The sequence below is a fragment of the Pan paniscus genome, chromosome 9 (genome assembly GCF_029289425.2).
Source record: "Pan paniscus chromosome 9, NHGRI_mPanPan1-v2.0_pri, whole genome shotgun sequence".
Classification (NCBI taxonomy): Eukaryota; Metazoa; Chordata; class Mammalia; order Primates; family Hominidae; genus Pan; species Pan paniscus.
This window is the reverse complement of record NC_073258.2, coordinates 68,844,811-68,860,263: the sequence shown is the minus strand read 5'-3', so window position 1 is coordinate 68,860,263 and position 15,453 is coordinate 68,844,811. Positions and strand designations below refer to the sequence as shown.

General features: G+C 56.6%; 1 protein-coding gene across 1 annotated transcript; it reads left to right on the top strand.

Moving 5' to 3' along the window:
- The first annotated feature begins 434 nt into the window (after positions 1-434).
- NUDT8 (nudix hydrolase 8) lies at positions 435-3,101 on the top strand. The gene is made up of 4 exons (XM_003828737.6): positions 435-1,320; positions 1,986-2,118; positions 2,637-2,714; positions 2,786-3,101. The coding sequence occupies exons 1-4, from the start codon at positions 1,127-1,129 to the stop codon at positions 3,089-3,091; spliced, it is 711 nt and encodes a 236-aa protein (XP_003828785.1). The 5' UTR covers positions 435-1,126; the 3' UTR covers positions 3,092-3,101.
- The last annotated feature ends 12,352 nt before the right edge of the window (positions 3,102-15,453 follow it).

The following is a 15,453-nucleotide window of genomic DNA, read 5'->3' as shown; positions in this document are numbered from 1 at the left end:
ATGCTGTGCGCAAGGCTGGGGTCATCTGGTCCCCAAGCCCAGGGTCTGGTGGAAGGGCGCAGAACCACGGTGGTCAGTGACCACAGGGGCCGAGGTAGGAACGGGGGAGGCATTTGGGAATCCGGTCAAGACTCAAGGCAGGAAGGGAGAAGAGCTCTGGACTCTGGGACAAGGAGGTCAAAGGCCTGGGGCTGGAGTCCGACGAAGCCAGAGGGGAAGACAAGACTGGGGGCGGCGCGCGCCACCCAGCGGTATCGGGAGGGAGGACCGGAGGGAGGGCTGGGCCGGACGCTCCTCTCGCGCACCGATCGACCTCGGGTTCCTAGAGGGGCGTCCCCGTGGGATCCCGGCTCCGTACATCCTGGAGCCCCTAGGGGAGGGACGGACCAGTGGGGGCCGGCGGGGCCTCATCAGACACCCCAACGCCAGGACCCAACGGGACCGAGGACGGTCGCCGGGCGCTTCACGGTTCGCGTGGTTCCAGGATCTCGGAGAACACAACCGGCTGGTCCTGCAGCTCCGCGCCCATCTCCCTCCCCGCGGCCACACCCCCGGCCACGGCCCGGCCCTGCCGGAAGCACAGTCCGCCTGGCCACGCCCCCCAGTCCTTCGTAGCAAAAGCTCCGGTCCAGGCCCCGCCCCCAGCCCGCCCCAACCTCGATTGCCTACTAGGCCCCGCCACCCTTTCGCAGTAACGTCCGGGTCCGGCTCCCGCGCAGGCCCCGCCCCGCCCCGCCGCCCTCCGTCCCTCCCATCCGGGGGACTCAACGCGTCCCACCAAGGCCCCGCCTTCAAACAGGCCCCGCCCCCTAATGGACCCCGTCCCACCGAGGACCCGCCTTCAAACAGGCCCCGCCCCCGAACAGACCCAGTCCCACCGAGGCCCCGTCTCCGGGCAGGCCCCGCCCACGAACAGACCCACCCCACTGAGGCCCCCCGACGCCGCTGCCGCTCCGCAGCCCCTCAGGCGGGACGCGTCGCGCGGGCTGCCCCTTCTCCCTCTCAGCTTCCGGAGGGACCCGGGCTGAGTGCCCCGCCCCGCCTCGCCCTGCCTCGCCCCGCCTCGCCCCGCCTCTTCCCTCGCCCGATCCCGCGCCCTCAGTGTCCCGGCCGCGCAGGACTTGACATGCTGCCCGACTGCCTGTCGGCCGAGGGCGAGCTGCGCTGCCGCCGGCTGCTGGCAGGGGCCACGGCCCGGCTCCGCGCGCGGCCCGCGTCGGCCGCGGTGCTCGTGCCGCTCTGCTCAGTGCGTGGGGTCCCGGCGCTGCTGTACACGCTGCGGTCCAGCCGCCTGACCGGGAGGCACAAGGGCGACGTCAGGTACAGCGGCCGGGAACTCCTAGCCCTTTGCCGGAGGCCACAGGAGCCCGGGGCTGGCAGGGACCTCTGGCAGGGCACTTAGCCCCTTCGAGCCTCGGTTTCCGCCTCCGTAAAATGGGTCTGGGGAGAGTCCCTCCGCCCAAGGGCTGCGGCGAGAGGTCAGCGATCCGTGTCCGTCGGCCCCGGTGCACCTGCCCGGGCGCCACGTCCTCGCCGCGTGGGCCCGTCGTACGCGTCCTTGCGCGCACGCCTGGGCCGGGACACCCCTTTGAGCTGTTTCCCGCTTAGAGGGCGGACGCCGCCCCCTGCCGGCGACTACGGAGAGATTCGGGCCCCGCCCGGCGGGAATTAAGAACATCCTGAGGACAATGTCAGTGTTACTGGGGCCACCATAGGCCGAATTTGGGTATCTGAGCCCCAGGATCTTCTTGCCCCTGCTGCAGACCCTCTTATCCTGCGCTGTCCCGGGACTCTCTTCCTTATCCCCATTGCTCAGGGAGGTAAACTGGCCTCCAGAGGTCGCGTGGCTTGCCTGGGGCCTCCCAGTAAACTAGGGGCAGAGGCAGGCGACACTTCGGTGGGCCAGTGGCCCCCCCGCACTGCCGACACCCCGACCTCTCCGTGGCCCCAAGAGTCCAAGGACCAGACTCCTTGTGTCTGTTTAGTTTCCCAGGCGGCAAGTGCGACCCGGCTGACCAAGATGTGGTGCACACGGCCCTGCGGGAAACCCGGGAGGAGCTGGGCCTGGCAGTGCCCGAGGAGCACGTGTGGGGCCTGCTGCGGCCTGTGTATGATCCGGTGAGCCACTTGGCTGAGGCCACCCCACCCCATTCACTCACTCTGTGCCTGCCCTGGAGCTGGGCTCCCAGGGACCAGGAGAGTGGTCATGGACCCCCACGGGCACAAAGTGTGGAAGGGTGCCCCTAACCTGCCTGGTCACATGCACCACCCCACACACCCCCTCGGGAAGGGATTGGGGAGGCTCTGGTGTCCTGAGTAGAGGTGGCCCAGGGCGATGGGGTGGTCCAGCTCCACTCAGTTTGGTGGATTAGGGTCAGGGAAGCTTCATGGGGTAGGCAGGGATTGAACCCAGGCTTGAATGCCAAGTGGGAGATTGTCCTAAGCAGAGGGAACAGGTCTAGTGCATTTGAGGGGACCTGAGTCAGTCAGCATGGCTGGAGGACACAGGCAGGTGGACCCGAACATGACTACCAAAGGCCTATGCATGGCAAAGGGGTCTTCCTGTCACACTCCCCTCCCCAGCCTTCAAACCCAGCGAAGGCCATGCTTCCCTGACCACCTGCCCTCTTCCCCAGCAAAAGGCCACCGTGGTGCCAGTGCTTGCTGGTGTAGGCCCACTGGATCCCCAGAGCCTCAGGCCCAACTCGGAGGAGGTGAGCTGGGGGATATGAGGGGGTTGGGCTGTTCCAGTCCTCTGTCTACCCTCTCTGCCTCCTGCCTGCAGGTAGATGAGGTGTTTGCACTGCCGCTGGCCCACCTGCTGCAGACGCAGAATCAGGGCTATACCCACTTCTGCCGGGGTGGCCACTTCCGCTACACACTACCCGTCTTCCTGCATGGACCACACCGGGTCTGGGGCCTCACAGCTGTCATCACCGAGTTTGCCCTGCAGCTGCTGGCACCTGGTACCTACCAGCCCCGCCTGGCCGGCCTGACCTGCTCAGGGGCTGAGGGTCTGGCCCGCCCTAAGCAGCCCCTGGCTTCACCCTGTCAGGCCAGCTCCACTCCAGGACTGAATAAAGGTCTTTGACAGCTCTAGAGCTCCTGCTTCTGCTGTACTGGGGCCTTGACCTTGGGCAGACCACTCCAGGTCGCTGGCTGGGGCTCCTCCTTCCAGTCACGCCATGCCCCACAGCAATGGACACTTCCTGGGTGCCAAGTACTTGGAGTCAATTCATCTCACCCTCACAACAGCCTGTAAGGCAGGGCCAACACTGTCTCTGGCTGGTGAGACTGCTTTCAGGGAGGAGAGACACCTTGCCTAAGGGCCCCACGCTGGGATTGGAACCAGAGCTCTCAGACTCCACAGCCCAGACTCTTAGGCACTGCACTGCCCTGTCTCAGCCTGCACCTCCTGTTCTCTCTGCTGTGCCTGGCTGACGCTGTGCTGGGCTCCGGGATCCCAGAGAGGAGTAAGGCGCACCCATGCCCCTGGGTGTTACTGCAGGAGTCTAACACGCAGAGCCCCTGTGTGTGCCAGCTGCTGTGTGGGGGCCACAGCTGTGGACCGGTCAGATGCTCACCTGCCCTCCAGAGGGGGTGCTCAGTCTAGGGGAGACCTCAGACCAGGTCACACAGATAATCATGTGGTTCCACATTAATTAATCACAGATAATAGTGGAATTATATAAGACATCAACTAGGTAGACCAGGGTTCTGTGAAAGAGTTGAGGGAGCGGGTGGTCTGAGCTTGCCGTGGAGGATGGCTGGATCCAGGGGCTCGGGCTCCCCTCTTGCTGTGCTTTGCGCTGTGCTGGCCTCAGCCCCAGGGAGGTTGTCTCTAGTGCAGAGTGTGAGAGGTTGAGGAGAGGGCAGCAGCATCCATCAACAGAAAACACGGCCGCTCCTTCTCGGCCAGTCTAACCTAGAATTGCACTTCACTGGCCTGCCTGGAGTCACATGTCCTTCCCTGAGCCTGTCACATGGCCGGTTGTGTGTCCGGAATTGGTGGGTTCTTGGTCTCACTGACTTCAAGAATGAAGCCGTGGACCCTCACAGTGAGTGTTACAGCTCTTTTTTTTTTTTTTTTTAATTTATTTGTTTTTATTGATCATTCTTGGGTGTTTCTCACAGAGGGGGATTTGGCAGGGTCATAGGACAATAGTGGAGGGAGGGTCAGCAGATAAACAAGTGAACAAAGGTCTCTGGTTTTCCTATGCAGAGGACCCTGCGGCCTTCCGTAGTGTTTGTGTCCCTGGGTACTTGAGATTAAGGAGTGGTGATGACTCTTAACGAGCATGCTGCCTTCAAGCATCTGTTTAACAAAGCACATCTTGCACCACCCTTAATCCATTTAACCCTGAGTGGACACAGCACATGTTTCAGAGAGCACAGAGTTGGGGGTAAGGTCACCGATCAACAGGATCACAAGGCAGAAGAATTTTTCCTAGTACAGAACAAAATGAAAAGTCTCCAGTGTCTACCTCCCTCTACACAGACATGGCAACCATCCGATCTCTCAATCCCTTCCCCGCCTTTCCCCCGCTTCCATTCCACAAAACCGCCATTGTCATCATGGCGCATTCCCAATGAGCTGCCGGGTACACCTCCCGGACGGGGCGGTGGCCGGGCAGAGGGGCTCCTCACTTCCCAGTAGGGGCGGCCGGGCAGAGGCGCCCCTCACCTCCCGGACGGGGCGGCTGGCCGGGCGGGGGGCTGACCCCCCCACCTCCCTCCCGGTCGGGGCAGTTGGCCTGGCGGGGGGCTGACGCCCCCACCTCCCTCCCGGACGGGGCGGCTGGCCGGGCAGAGGGGCTCCTCACTTCCCAGTAGGGGCAGCCAGGCAGAGGCGCCCCTCACCTCCCGGACGGGGCGGCCGGCCGGGCGGGGGGCTGACCCCCCCACCTCCCTCCCGGATGGGGCGGCTGGCCAGGCGGGGGGCTGACGCCCCCACCTCCCTCCCAGATGGGGCGGCTGGCCGGGCAGAGGGGCTCCCCACCTCCCAGTAGGGGCGGCCGGGCAGAGGTGCCCCTCACCTCCCGGACGGGGCGGCTGGCTGGGCGGGGGGCTGACCCCCCCACCTCCCTCCCGGTTGGGGCGGCTGGCCTGGCAGGGGGCTGACCCCCCCACCTCCCGGACGGGGCGACTGGCCGGGCGGGGGGCTGACTCCCCCACCTCCCTCCCAGATGGGGCGGCTGGCCAGGCGGGGGGCTGACCCCCCCACCTCCCTCCCGGACGGGGTGGCTGGCCGGGCGGGGGGCTGACCCCCCCCACCTCCCTCCCGGACGGGGCGGCTGGCTGGGCAGAGGGGCTCCTCACTTCCCAGTAGGGGCGGCCAGGCAGAGATGCCCCTCACCTCCCAGACGGGGCGGCCGGCCGGGCAGGGGGCTGACCCCCCCCACCTCCCTCCCGGACAGGGTGGCTGGCCAGGTGGGGGGCTGACCCCTCCACCTCCCTCCCGGACGGGGCGGCTGGCCGGGCGGGGGGCTGACCCCCCCCACCTCCCTCCCGGACGGGGCGGCTGGCCGGGCGGGGGGCTGACCCCCCCCACCTCCCTCCCGGACGGGGCGGCTGGCCTGGTGGGGGCTGACCCCCACCTCCCTCCTGGATGGGGTGGCTGCCGGGCAGAGACGCTCCTCACTTCCCAGACGGGGTGGCTGCCGGGCGGAGGGGCTCCTCACTTCTCATATGGGGTGGTTGCCAGGCGGAGGGTCTCCTCACTTCTCAGACGGGGCGGCTGGGCAGAGACGCTCCTCACCTCCCAGCCGGGGTCGCGGCCGGGTAGAGGCGCTCCTCACTTCCCAGATGGGGCGGCGGGGCAGAGGCGCTCCCCACATCTCAGACGATGGGCGTTTGGGCAGAGACGCTCCTCACTTCCTAGATGGGATGGTGGCCGGGAAGAGGCGCTCCTCACTTCCTAGATGGGATGGCGGCCGGGCAGAGACGCTCCTCACTTTCCAGACTGGGTAGCCAGGCAGAGGGGCTCCTCACCTCCCAGATGATGGGCGGCCAGGCAGAGACGCTCCTCACTTCCCAGACGGGGTGGCAGCCGGGCAGAGGCTGCAATCTCGGCACTTTGGGAGGCCAAGGCAGGCGGCATGCTTCGCCGGGTGGTCAGAGCTATTCGCCCATAGTCCGTAGCCCAGAGCCGGGGCTGCTCGGCTCTCCGTCCCAGGGGGCCGGGGCCGGGCTGGAGGCGTGCGAGCCTCTCATCGCCGCCTCCCAGCGCAGCCACCCGAGCCGCCGCCGCCGCCACCGCCGCCGCCTCCCTCCATGGCTGCGGCGCCGCCACCCGACAGCTCATCCGGCTCCAGCCCGGTCTCCGGGATCAAAAACATGCCTTCTTAAGTATACACATGAGGAGCAGCAGCCGTGTTACAGCTCTTAAGGTGGTGCGTCTGGAGTTTGTTCCTTCTGATGTTCGGATGTGTTTGGAGTTTCTTCCTTCTGGTGAGTTCGTGGTCTCGCTGGCTCAGGAGTGAAGCTGCAGACCTTCGTGATGAGTGTTACAGCTCTTAAGGCGGTGCGCCTGGAGTTGTCTGTTCCTCCCGGTGGGCTCATGGTCTCACTGGCTTCAGGAGTGAAGCTACAGACCTTTGTGGTGAGTCTTACAGCTCATAAAAGCAGTGTGGACCCAAAGAGTGAGCAGTAGCAAGATTTATTGCAAAGAGTGAAAGAACAAAGCTTCCACAGTGTGGAAGGGGACCTGAGCAGGTTGCCACTGCTGGCTCGGGCAGCCTGCTTTTATTCTCTTATCTGGCCCCACCCACATCCTGCTGATTGGTAGAGCCGAGTGGTTTGACAGGGCACTGATTGGTGCGTTTACAATCCCTGAGCTAAACACAAAGGTTCTCCACATCCCCACCAGATTAGTTAGATACAGAGTGTTGACACAAAGGTTCTCCAAGGCCCCACCAGAGTAGCTAGATACAGAGTGTCCATTGGTGCATTCACAAACCCTGAGCTAGACACAGAGTGCTGATTGGTGTATTTACAATCCCTGAGCTAGACATAAAGGTTCTCCAAGGACCCATCAGAGTAGCTAGATACAGAGCTGAAGGGCTCCTCAAGTGCTGCCAAAGTGGGAGCCCAGGCAGAGGAGGTGCCGAGAGTGAGCGAGTGAGTGAGGGCTGTGAGGACTGCCAGCACGCTGTCACCTCTCAATTAACAGGACACCCCAACTGCTGTTGGGAATTTGGCCGATGACCGCTCTAGCTACTTCCTGCTGGATAGGGGCGAAGAAGGGGCTCTGCAGTTGTAGTGTCCTTCAGAGGGGAACTCTCTAGGCCAGGGGAAGTGCCAGCTGGTCAGTCCAGGGGTCCTCGGTAGAAGTTGTTAGTTGAACTCATTTGGGGTTCCATTTGTAAGACCATCTGTAGCTTGATGGCCTCGATTCTAGAGGAAACAAATTTGACAAGGTTAAAAATACAGGGCCCAAAGGTGAGTAACAGCAAGATGGCTGCCACGGGACCTAGAAAGGGGAGAAGCCATGTTGCCCAACTCCAGAGGTTGGTATAAGAATTTGAAAGGCGTTGTCTGATTTCAGAAGCCTTTTCCTGTAAACGCTGGGTGGCATCTCATGCTATCCCCGACTGGTTAGTGTAAAAACAACACTCTTCCCCTAAGAAGGTGCAGAGTCCTCCTTTTTCAGCAGTGAGGAGGTCTAGGCCTCAGCAGTTTTGGAGAGTCACTGCTGCCAAAGAGTCTATTTGGGATTGTAAAGTAAGGATAGATTTCATTATTTCTTGCAAACTGTTTGAGAGGCAGATATGGGTTGAAGATCCACATAAGAGAATATGCCTTGGCCGGGTAGAGAGAAATTTACCCTGGCTTTTAAAGGAATAGGTACACTGTTTTTTCTTTACTACTTCCATCTCTCTCTTTCTCTCTTCGACTTCTTCTTTGTCTCTTCCTCTCTTTTTTACCCTCTCTTTGACTTTCTGTGTCTGTCCCTCTTTCTCTCTAACTTCTTGTCTCTTCCTCTCTGTCTCTTTCTTTGACTTCCTGTCTCTTTCTTTCCTTTCTGCTGCCTCTGCCAGCTGCTTATGCTGCTGTTCTCCCCTCTCCTTCCTATTCTGATGGCTTTGTCAGTGTAAGATTCCCACCTCTTTGTGTTTTTGCATTGCGTGCAATAACTCTATAATTTCCTTGTGGTGTTTAATGGGGGTTCCTACAGAGGTTAGGAACTCCCTCTCTTTCCATATTGCAGCATGGGCATGTAGGATTAGATAAGCATACTTGCTATCTGTATACACATTTATTCTTTTTCCCTTTCCCAGTTCTAAGGCTCGGGTAAGTGCCACTAGTTCCGCTAACTGGGCACTGGTCCCTGGGGGAAGAGGCTTGCTTTCAAGTATGGTTACATCACTAACTATGGCATTTCCTGCCCTTCGTATCCCATTCTCCACAAATGAACTTCCATCAGTATATAGGTTAAGGTCAGGATTAGTTAAGGGGACTTCTAAGAGATCATCTCGGGCGGCATAAGTCTGGACTATAATTTGTTGGCAGTCATGCTTGATTGGTTCCCCATCCTCTGGGAGAAAAGTGGCAGGGTTGAGGGCCACGCATGTGCATATTTGAAGCACTGGTCCCTCAAGGAGTAGTGCCTGGTATCTAAGTAGGCAGTTGTCTGATAGCCATAAACTTCCTTTGGCACCTAGTATGCTATTTACATCATAAGTAGTCTAGACAGTGAGATCCTTTCCTTGTATTATTTTGATAGCCTCTGATGCTAAGATGGCCACTGCTGCAACTACCCTTAAACAGTGAGGCCAGCCTTTTGCTACTACATCAATTTCCTTACTTAGGTATGCCACTGGTTGTGGGGTTGTCCCATGAGTTTGAGTAAGGACTCCAAGAGCTATCCTGGCTCTCTCTCTGACATATAAAGAGAAATTCTGTCCTGTGGGAAGGCTTAAAGCTGGAGCTTGTACTAAGGCCTGCTTTAAGGTTTTGAAGGCTGTTTCTGCCTCTGGTTCCCACTCAACTAGATGAGTATTTGCCCTCTGGGTTTCCTTGATTAGAGGGGCCTGGCTATCTACTGTATCCAGGGATCCATAGTCAGCAAAAGCTGGTAATTCCAAGGAACTCCCTCAACTGTTTTAATGTCTTAGGGCGAGGATAAGCCAGTATAGGCTGTATTCGTTCCTTGCTGAGGGCCCTGGTCCCTTTGGCTAAGATTAGGCCTAGATATTTAACCTGCTGTAGGCAAAGCTGGGCCTTTGACATAGACACCTTGTACCCTTGATTAGCTAGAAAGTTCAAGAGATCTAGAGTAGCCTGCTGGCACAAGGCTTCCTAACTGGTAGCCAAAAGTAAATCATCCACATATTGAAGGACCAGAGTGCCTGGACTTGAGAAGTGGCCTAGATCTTTGGCTAGGGCCCGACCAAACAGATGAGGGCTATCCCTAAACCCTTGGGGCAAGACCATCCATGTAAGTTGGGATGTGTGGTTTGTGGGATCCTCAAAAGCAAAGAGGAACTGGGAATCAGAGTGCAGGGGAATACAGAAGAAGGCATCCTTGAGGTCCAGAACTGTGAACCATTCTGCTTCCTCTGGTATTTGAGAGAGCAGGGTATAGGGGTTGGGTACAACTGGATATAGTGAAATTACTGCCTCATTAATGAGTCTAAGATCTTGCACTAGTCTCCACTGACCATTTGGTTTTTGTACTTCCAGAATTGGGGTGTTGCAGGGACTGCTGCATTTCCTTACTAAGCCTTGAGCTTTCAAATGTTTAACAATATTCTGTAATCCTTTATGAGCTTCAGGCCTTAAGGGATATTGCCTTTGATAAGGAAAAGTGGTGGGATCTTTTAACCTGATTTGGACTGGGTGGGCATTTTTTGCCCTTCCAAATTGTCCTTCCAATGCCCAGACTTCAGGGTTGATTCCCTCCTCAAGTAGGGGACAACAAATAGGTAACTTGTTCCCCATATTCATGTAGATAATAGCTCCAGCCTTGGCTAATATATCCCTCCCTAATAAGGGTGTGGGACTTTCAGGCATAACAAGAAAGGCATGTGAAAAGAGCAAAGTCTCCCAATTACAACTGAGGAGGTGGGAGAAATACCTGGTTACAGGCTGTCCCAGGATTCCTTGGATGGTAACAGACCTTGAGGAGAGTCGTCCAGGACAGGAGATTAACACTGAGAAGGCCGCGCCAGTGTCCAGGAGGAAGTCAATTTCCTGGCCCTCAATAGTTAAACATACCCGGGGCTCAGTGAGGGTGATGACATGAGCTGGCACTTGCCCCAGGCACCCTCAGTCCTGTTGTTGGATCGTCTGGTTGGGGGCTTCTGACCCAGGGAACCTTCATCCTCTGGGGCAGTGCACCTTCCAGTGATTTCCTCAGCATAGTGGACATGGACGAGGGGGCAGCTTGTTTCTCATTGGACAATCTTTTTTAAAGTGTCCCAGTAAACCACACTGATAACAAGCCTTACCAGGTGATTGGCCTGCTTCATTTTCTGTCCTCTCTGAACCACCAAGGTTTGTTTGTCTGAGGGCCATGACTAAGGCTGCGGCCTTTCTCTGATCTCGCTTTTCCTTTTGGACCTGTTCCTCTTGGTCCCTATTATAGAACACCGAGGTTGCCAGGTTTAATAATGTCTCCAGATTTTGTTCAGGGCCCAGGGCTTGCTTTTGGAGCTTTCTCCTGATATCTGCGGCTGATTGGGTAATAAACTTATCTTTTAGAATCAATTGACCCTCGAGTGATTTGGGTGACAGGGGAGTATATTTTCTTAAGGCCTCTCATAGCCGCTCGAGGAAGGCAGAAGGATTTTCTTCCTTTCCCTGAGTTATGGTGGACATCACTGAATAATTCATAGGCTTTTTTCTAATTCTCCTTAGTCCTTCTAGAACACAGGTCAACAGATGTTTACGACTCCAGTCCCCATGATCTGAGTCAAGGTCCCAGTTGGGATCCATACTGGGGATGGCTTGCTGACCGGTAGGGAATTTGTCCCTTTCTACGGCTGTCATTCTATCATTTACTTGACTAAGATACCAGGTATCTCCAAACTCTCGGGCTGCAGCTAAAGCCGCATTCTTTTCATTAAAGGCCAGGGTTTGATCTAACAGTAGCATGACATCTCTCCAAGTGAGGTCAAAGGTTTGCCCTAGACCCTGTAGGACATCTATGTACCTATCAGGATCATCTGAAAACTTCCCCAGGTCTGCCTTGATCTGCTTTAAATCAGAGAGGGAGAAGGGGACATGTACCCGGGTTGGGCCAAATTCCCCTCCCCCTACAACTTGAAGGGGACACAACCGACAGCCCAGGGGTTTTTGTGGTCCTTTGGAGATTTCTTTGCTTATTTCTTTCTGGGCAGGGGAGATTAGAGGAGGCTTATCATTAATAGGAAGGGGAGCTATAGGGAGGCTAGGATGTGGGGGTAAGCTGAGAGGTCCTCCTGTGGGATGTAAATTGCAAGCTTTGCATAGTTGTGTATTCTCCCTCAATGAAAAGAAAGCTTGGACATAAGGTATTTCACTCCATTTGCCTTCCCTCTTACAGAAAAGATCAAGCTGCAGGATGGTATTGTAATTTGTACTTCCCGCAGGTGGCCATTTTTCCCCATCAGAAAGAGAATATTGGGGCCAAGCCGCAGTGCAGAAAAAAATGAGCTGCCTATTTTTCAGGGTTTGTGGGTCAAATTGGTCCCAATGGCTTAGGATGCATTTCAAGGGTGAGCCTGTTGATGCCTGAGTGTTTCCCATCTGAAAGACAAAACCGCCCACAGTTTTGGTTTGTTTTGTTTCTCCCCCTGCCCAAGAACCCACAACAGTCCCTGGACCCTGTTGATCGGAATAGTTGCGCTCACTGACGCAGCAGCAGAAACAACCCCTGCCCAAGAACCCGCAACGGTCCCTGGACCCTGCTGATCGGAATAGTTGCGCTTACCGACGCGGCAGCAGAAACACTAGTTTTCCTCCCAGACCACATGGAGGACCAAGGAAGGTCGGATTTAGTGGTCCTTGCCGACGCATTCTCGAAGACCTGCACCCTCGCCTGTCCTCCTAGACCACAAGGAGGACCGACCGAGAAAAATCGGATTTAGTGGCCCTTACCGACGCATTCTCAAAAACCTGTTAGAGTCCTAAGCATTCTCCTGTTAGTATTGGGACTTTACCCTTGTCCTATAAAGATGTTATGCCCCAAAAATGAAGTGGAGGGCCATACCCTGAAGGAGGGAAGGGGTCTCCAGGGTTGGAAGAGTGACATCTTTTGTCCTAACTGATATGAATAGGAAGGATACAATTTCTGAGGCTCCCCATATCCTAGCTTCAGGAATAGCTTTTGTTAGGCCTGTTAGTGTGAGGAGGGATCCTAAAATTTCAGGTAGTCCCCACTATGATGGGGCTTTGGGCAAAAATTATGTCTTTCTGATTGGTGAGCCCGGGTGCCTAAAGAAGGTAACAGAGTCCTGGAGTTTATACTAGAAATCATTCTTATCGGAGAAACTAGAAAAGCACCAGAGACAGGTAGCAATTTTTAGAAGTGGGTCTAACCTCAGAGAAGGGAGGCAAGAGGAAGTTTGTCTGGCAGGCATTAGGACCCAGGGGGCTAGGGTCAGGATAGATAGGATAGATGGGCGAGTCTCGCTTGGGCGACATGCTTTTGAGAGTTCTGCTCATGGCCGCAGGGTCAACCAACATGTTGTTGGGACCCCAGAGCTGCATGGCCTTCCTCTCTGTCGACCCTCGGCTCAGCCCAGAAGTACAGGAAAAGCGGAAGCTGGTTCTAGGCAAACTAACGGTCCCAACTCTGAAGAGTCGGGGGTTGTTAGAGAGCCCTTTCCCAGAAAGTCTGACACCCGTGTCTTTAGTCCGGCGGCCACGCTAGTCACTTTTAACTGGCCAACAGGTGCCTGGTATTTAGCCCCCGAATTCTAAGGAAAGATAGGACAGAATAGCAAGCGAAAGGGGTCCAATGGTACTCACTGCTTGGCGATAGGCAATGGTCTCACTGCTTGGCAATAGGCGATGGTCTCACTGCTCGGCGATTGTCTCACCGCTTGGCAATAGGCGAAAGTCCCTTCATGGTCGCCAAAATGTGTCCGGAATTGGTGGGTTCTTGGTCTCATTGACTTCAAGAATGAAGCCGTGGACCCTCGCGGTGAGTGTTACAGCTCTTAAGGTGGCGCATCTGGAGTTTGTTCCTTCTGATGTTCAGATGTGTTTGGAGTTTCTTCCTTCTGGTGGGTTCATGGTCTCGCTGGCTTAGGAGTGAAACTGCAGACCTTCGCGGTGAGTGTTACAGCTCTTAAGGCGGCACGCCTGGTGTTGTTCATTGCGCGCCTGGAGTTGTTCGTTCCTCCCAGTGGGCTTGTGGTCTCACTGGCTTCAGGAGTGAAGCTGCAGACCTTCGCGGTGAGTGTTATAGCTCGTAAAGGCAGTGTGGACCCAAAGAGTGAACAGTAGCAAGATTTATTGCAAAGAGTGAAAGAACAAAGCTTCCACAGTGTGGAAGGGGACCCAAGCGGGTTGCCACTGCTGGCTTGGGCAGCCTGCTTTTATTCTCTTATCTGGCCCCACCCACGTCCTGCTGATTGGTAGAGACAAGTGGTTTGTTTTGACAGGGCGCTGATTGGTGCGTTTACAATCCCTGAGCTAGACACAAAGGTTCTCCAAGTCCCCACCAGATTAGTTAGATACAGAGTGTCGACACAACAGTTCTCCAAGTCCCCACCAGGGTAGCTAGATACAGAGTGTCCGTTGGTGCATTCACAAACCCTGAGCTAGACACAGGGTGCTGATTGGTGTATTTACAAACCTTGAGTTAGATACAGAGTGCCGATTGGTGTATTCACAATCCCTGAGCTAGACATAAAAGTTCTCCAAGTCCCCACCAAGAGTAGCTAGATACAGAGTGTCAATTGGTGCATTCACAAACCCTGAGCTAGACACAGGGTGCTGATTGGTGTGTTCACAAACCTTGAGCTAGATACAGAGTGTCGATTGGTGTATTTACAATCCCTGAGCTAGACATAAAGGTTCTCCAAGGCCCCACCAAAGTAGCTAGATACAGAGTGTCCACTGGTGCATTCACAAACCCTGAGCTAGACACAGGGTGCTGATTGGTGTATTTACAATCCCTGAGCTAGACACAAAGGTTCCCCATATCCTCACCAGACTCAGGAGCTCAGCTGGCTTCACCCAGTGGATCCCACACCAGTGCTGCAGATGGAGCTGCCTGCCAGTCCCGCGCCGTGCACCCGCACTCCTCACCCCTTGGGTGGTCGATGGGACTGGGCACCATGGAGCAGGGGGCGGCGCTCATCGGGGAGGCTCGGGCCGCACAGGAGCCCACGGAGGGGGTGGGAGGCTCAGGCATGGCGGGCTGCAGGTCCCGAGCCCTGCCCCGCAGGAAGGCAGGTAAGGCCCGGTGAGAAATCGAGCGCAGCACCGGTGGGCTGGCACTGCTGGGGGACCCAGTACACCCTCCACAGCCGCTGGCCCGGGTGCTAAGCCCCTCATTGCCCAGGGCCGGCAGGGCCGGCTGGCTGCTGCGAGTGCGGGGCCCGCCAAGCCCACGCCCACCCGGAACTCCAGCTGGCCCGCAAGCGCCACGCGCAGCCCCGGTTCCCGGCGCCTCTCCCTCCACACCTCCCTGCAAGCTGAGGGAGCCGGCTCCAGCCTTGGCCAGCCTAGAAAGGGGCTCCCACAGTGCAGCGGTGGGCTGAAGCGCTCCTCAAGTGCTGCCAAAGTGGGAGCCCAGGCAGAGGCGCCGAGAGCGAGCGAGCGAGGGCGATGAGGGCTGCCCGCACGCTGTCACCTCTCAGTTGGATTTACAATACATTGATTGACAGAATCTGGGATGCTTGCCTGGGTAGGAGGGGGAACTCCCTGGACTGAGAAGCAGTGGTTCCCAAAGAACAATTTAGGTTCCCACTTTAGACAAAAATCAACTCAAAATGGCCTGTAAAAACCTGAAGTGAGCCAGACGTCATGGCTCATGCCTGTAATCCCAGCACTTTGGTTGGCCAAGGCGGGCCACCGTGACTTCAGGAGTTCAAGACCGGCCTGGCCAATGTAGTGAAACCCCGTCTGTACAGAAATACAAAAAAATTAGCCAGGCATGGTGGTGCACGCTGTAGTCCCAACTACTCAAGAAGCTGAGGGGGGAAGATCACTTGAGCCCAGGGGGCAGAGGCTGCAGTGAACTGAGATTGTGCCACTGCACTCCAGCCTGGGCGACAGAGTGAGATCCTATCTTAAAGGAAAAAAAAAAAAAAACCTGCAATGGTAACACTACTTGAAGGAAACATATGGGGAAAGTTCTAGACATTGGTCTGGGCAATGATTTCTTGGATAGGACCCCAAAAGCAAAGGCATCAAAAGCAAAAACAGACAAATGGGATGGCACCCGACTAAAAAGCTTCTGCACAGCAAAAGAAACAACAAAGTGAAGAGAGAGACTACAGGATGGGAGAAAATCTT

Coding starts and splice junctions, on each gene's coding strand:
- NUDT8 (XM_003828737.6), top strand. CDS start 1,127: ATGCTGCCCGACTGCCTGTCGGCCGAGGGCGAGCTGCGCTGCCGCCGG. Junction 1,321..1,985: donor AGGCACAAGGGCGACGTCAG/GTACAGCGGCCG, acceptor GTGTCTGTTTAG/TTTCCCAGGCGGCAAGTGCG. Junction 2,715..2,785: donor TCAGGCCCAACTCGGAGGAG/GTGAGCTGGGGG, acceptor TCCTGCCTGCAG/GTAGATGAGGTGTTTGCACT.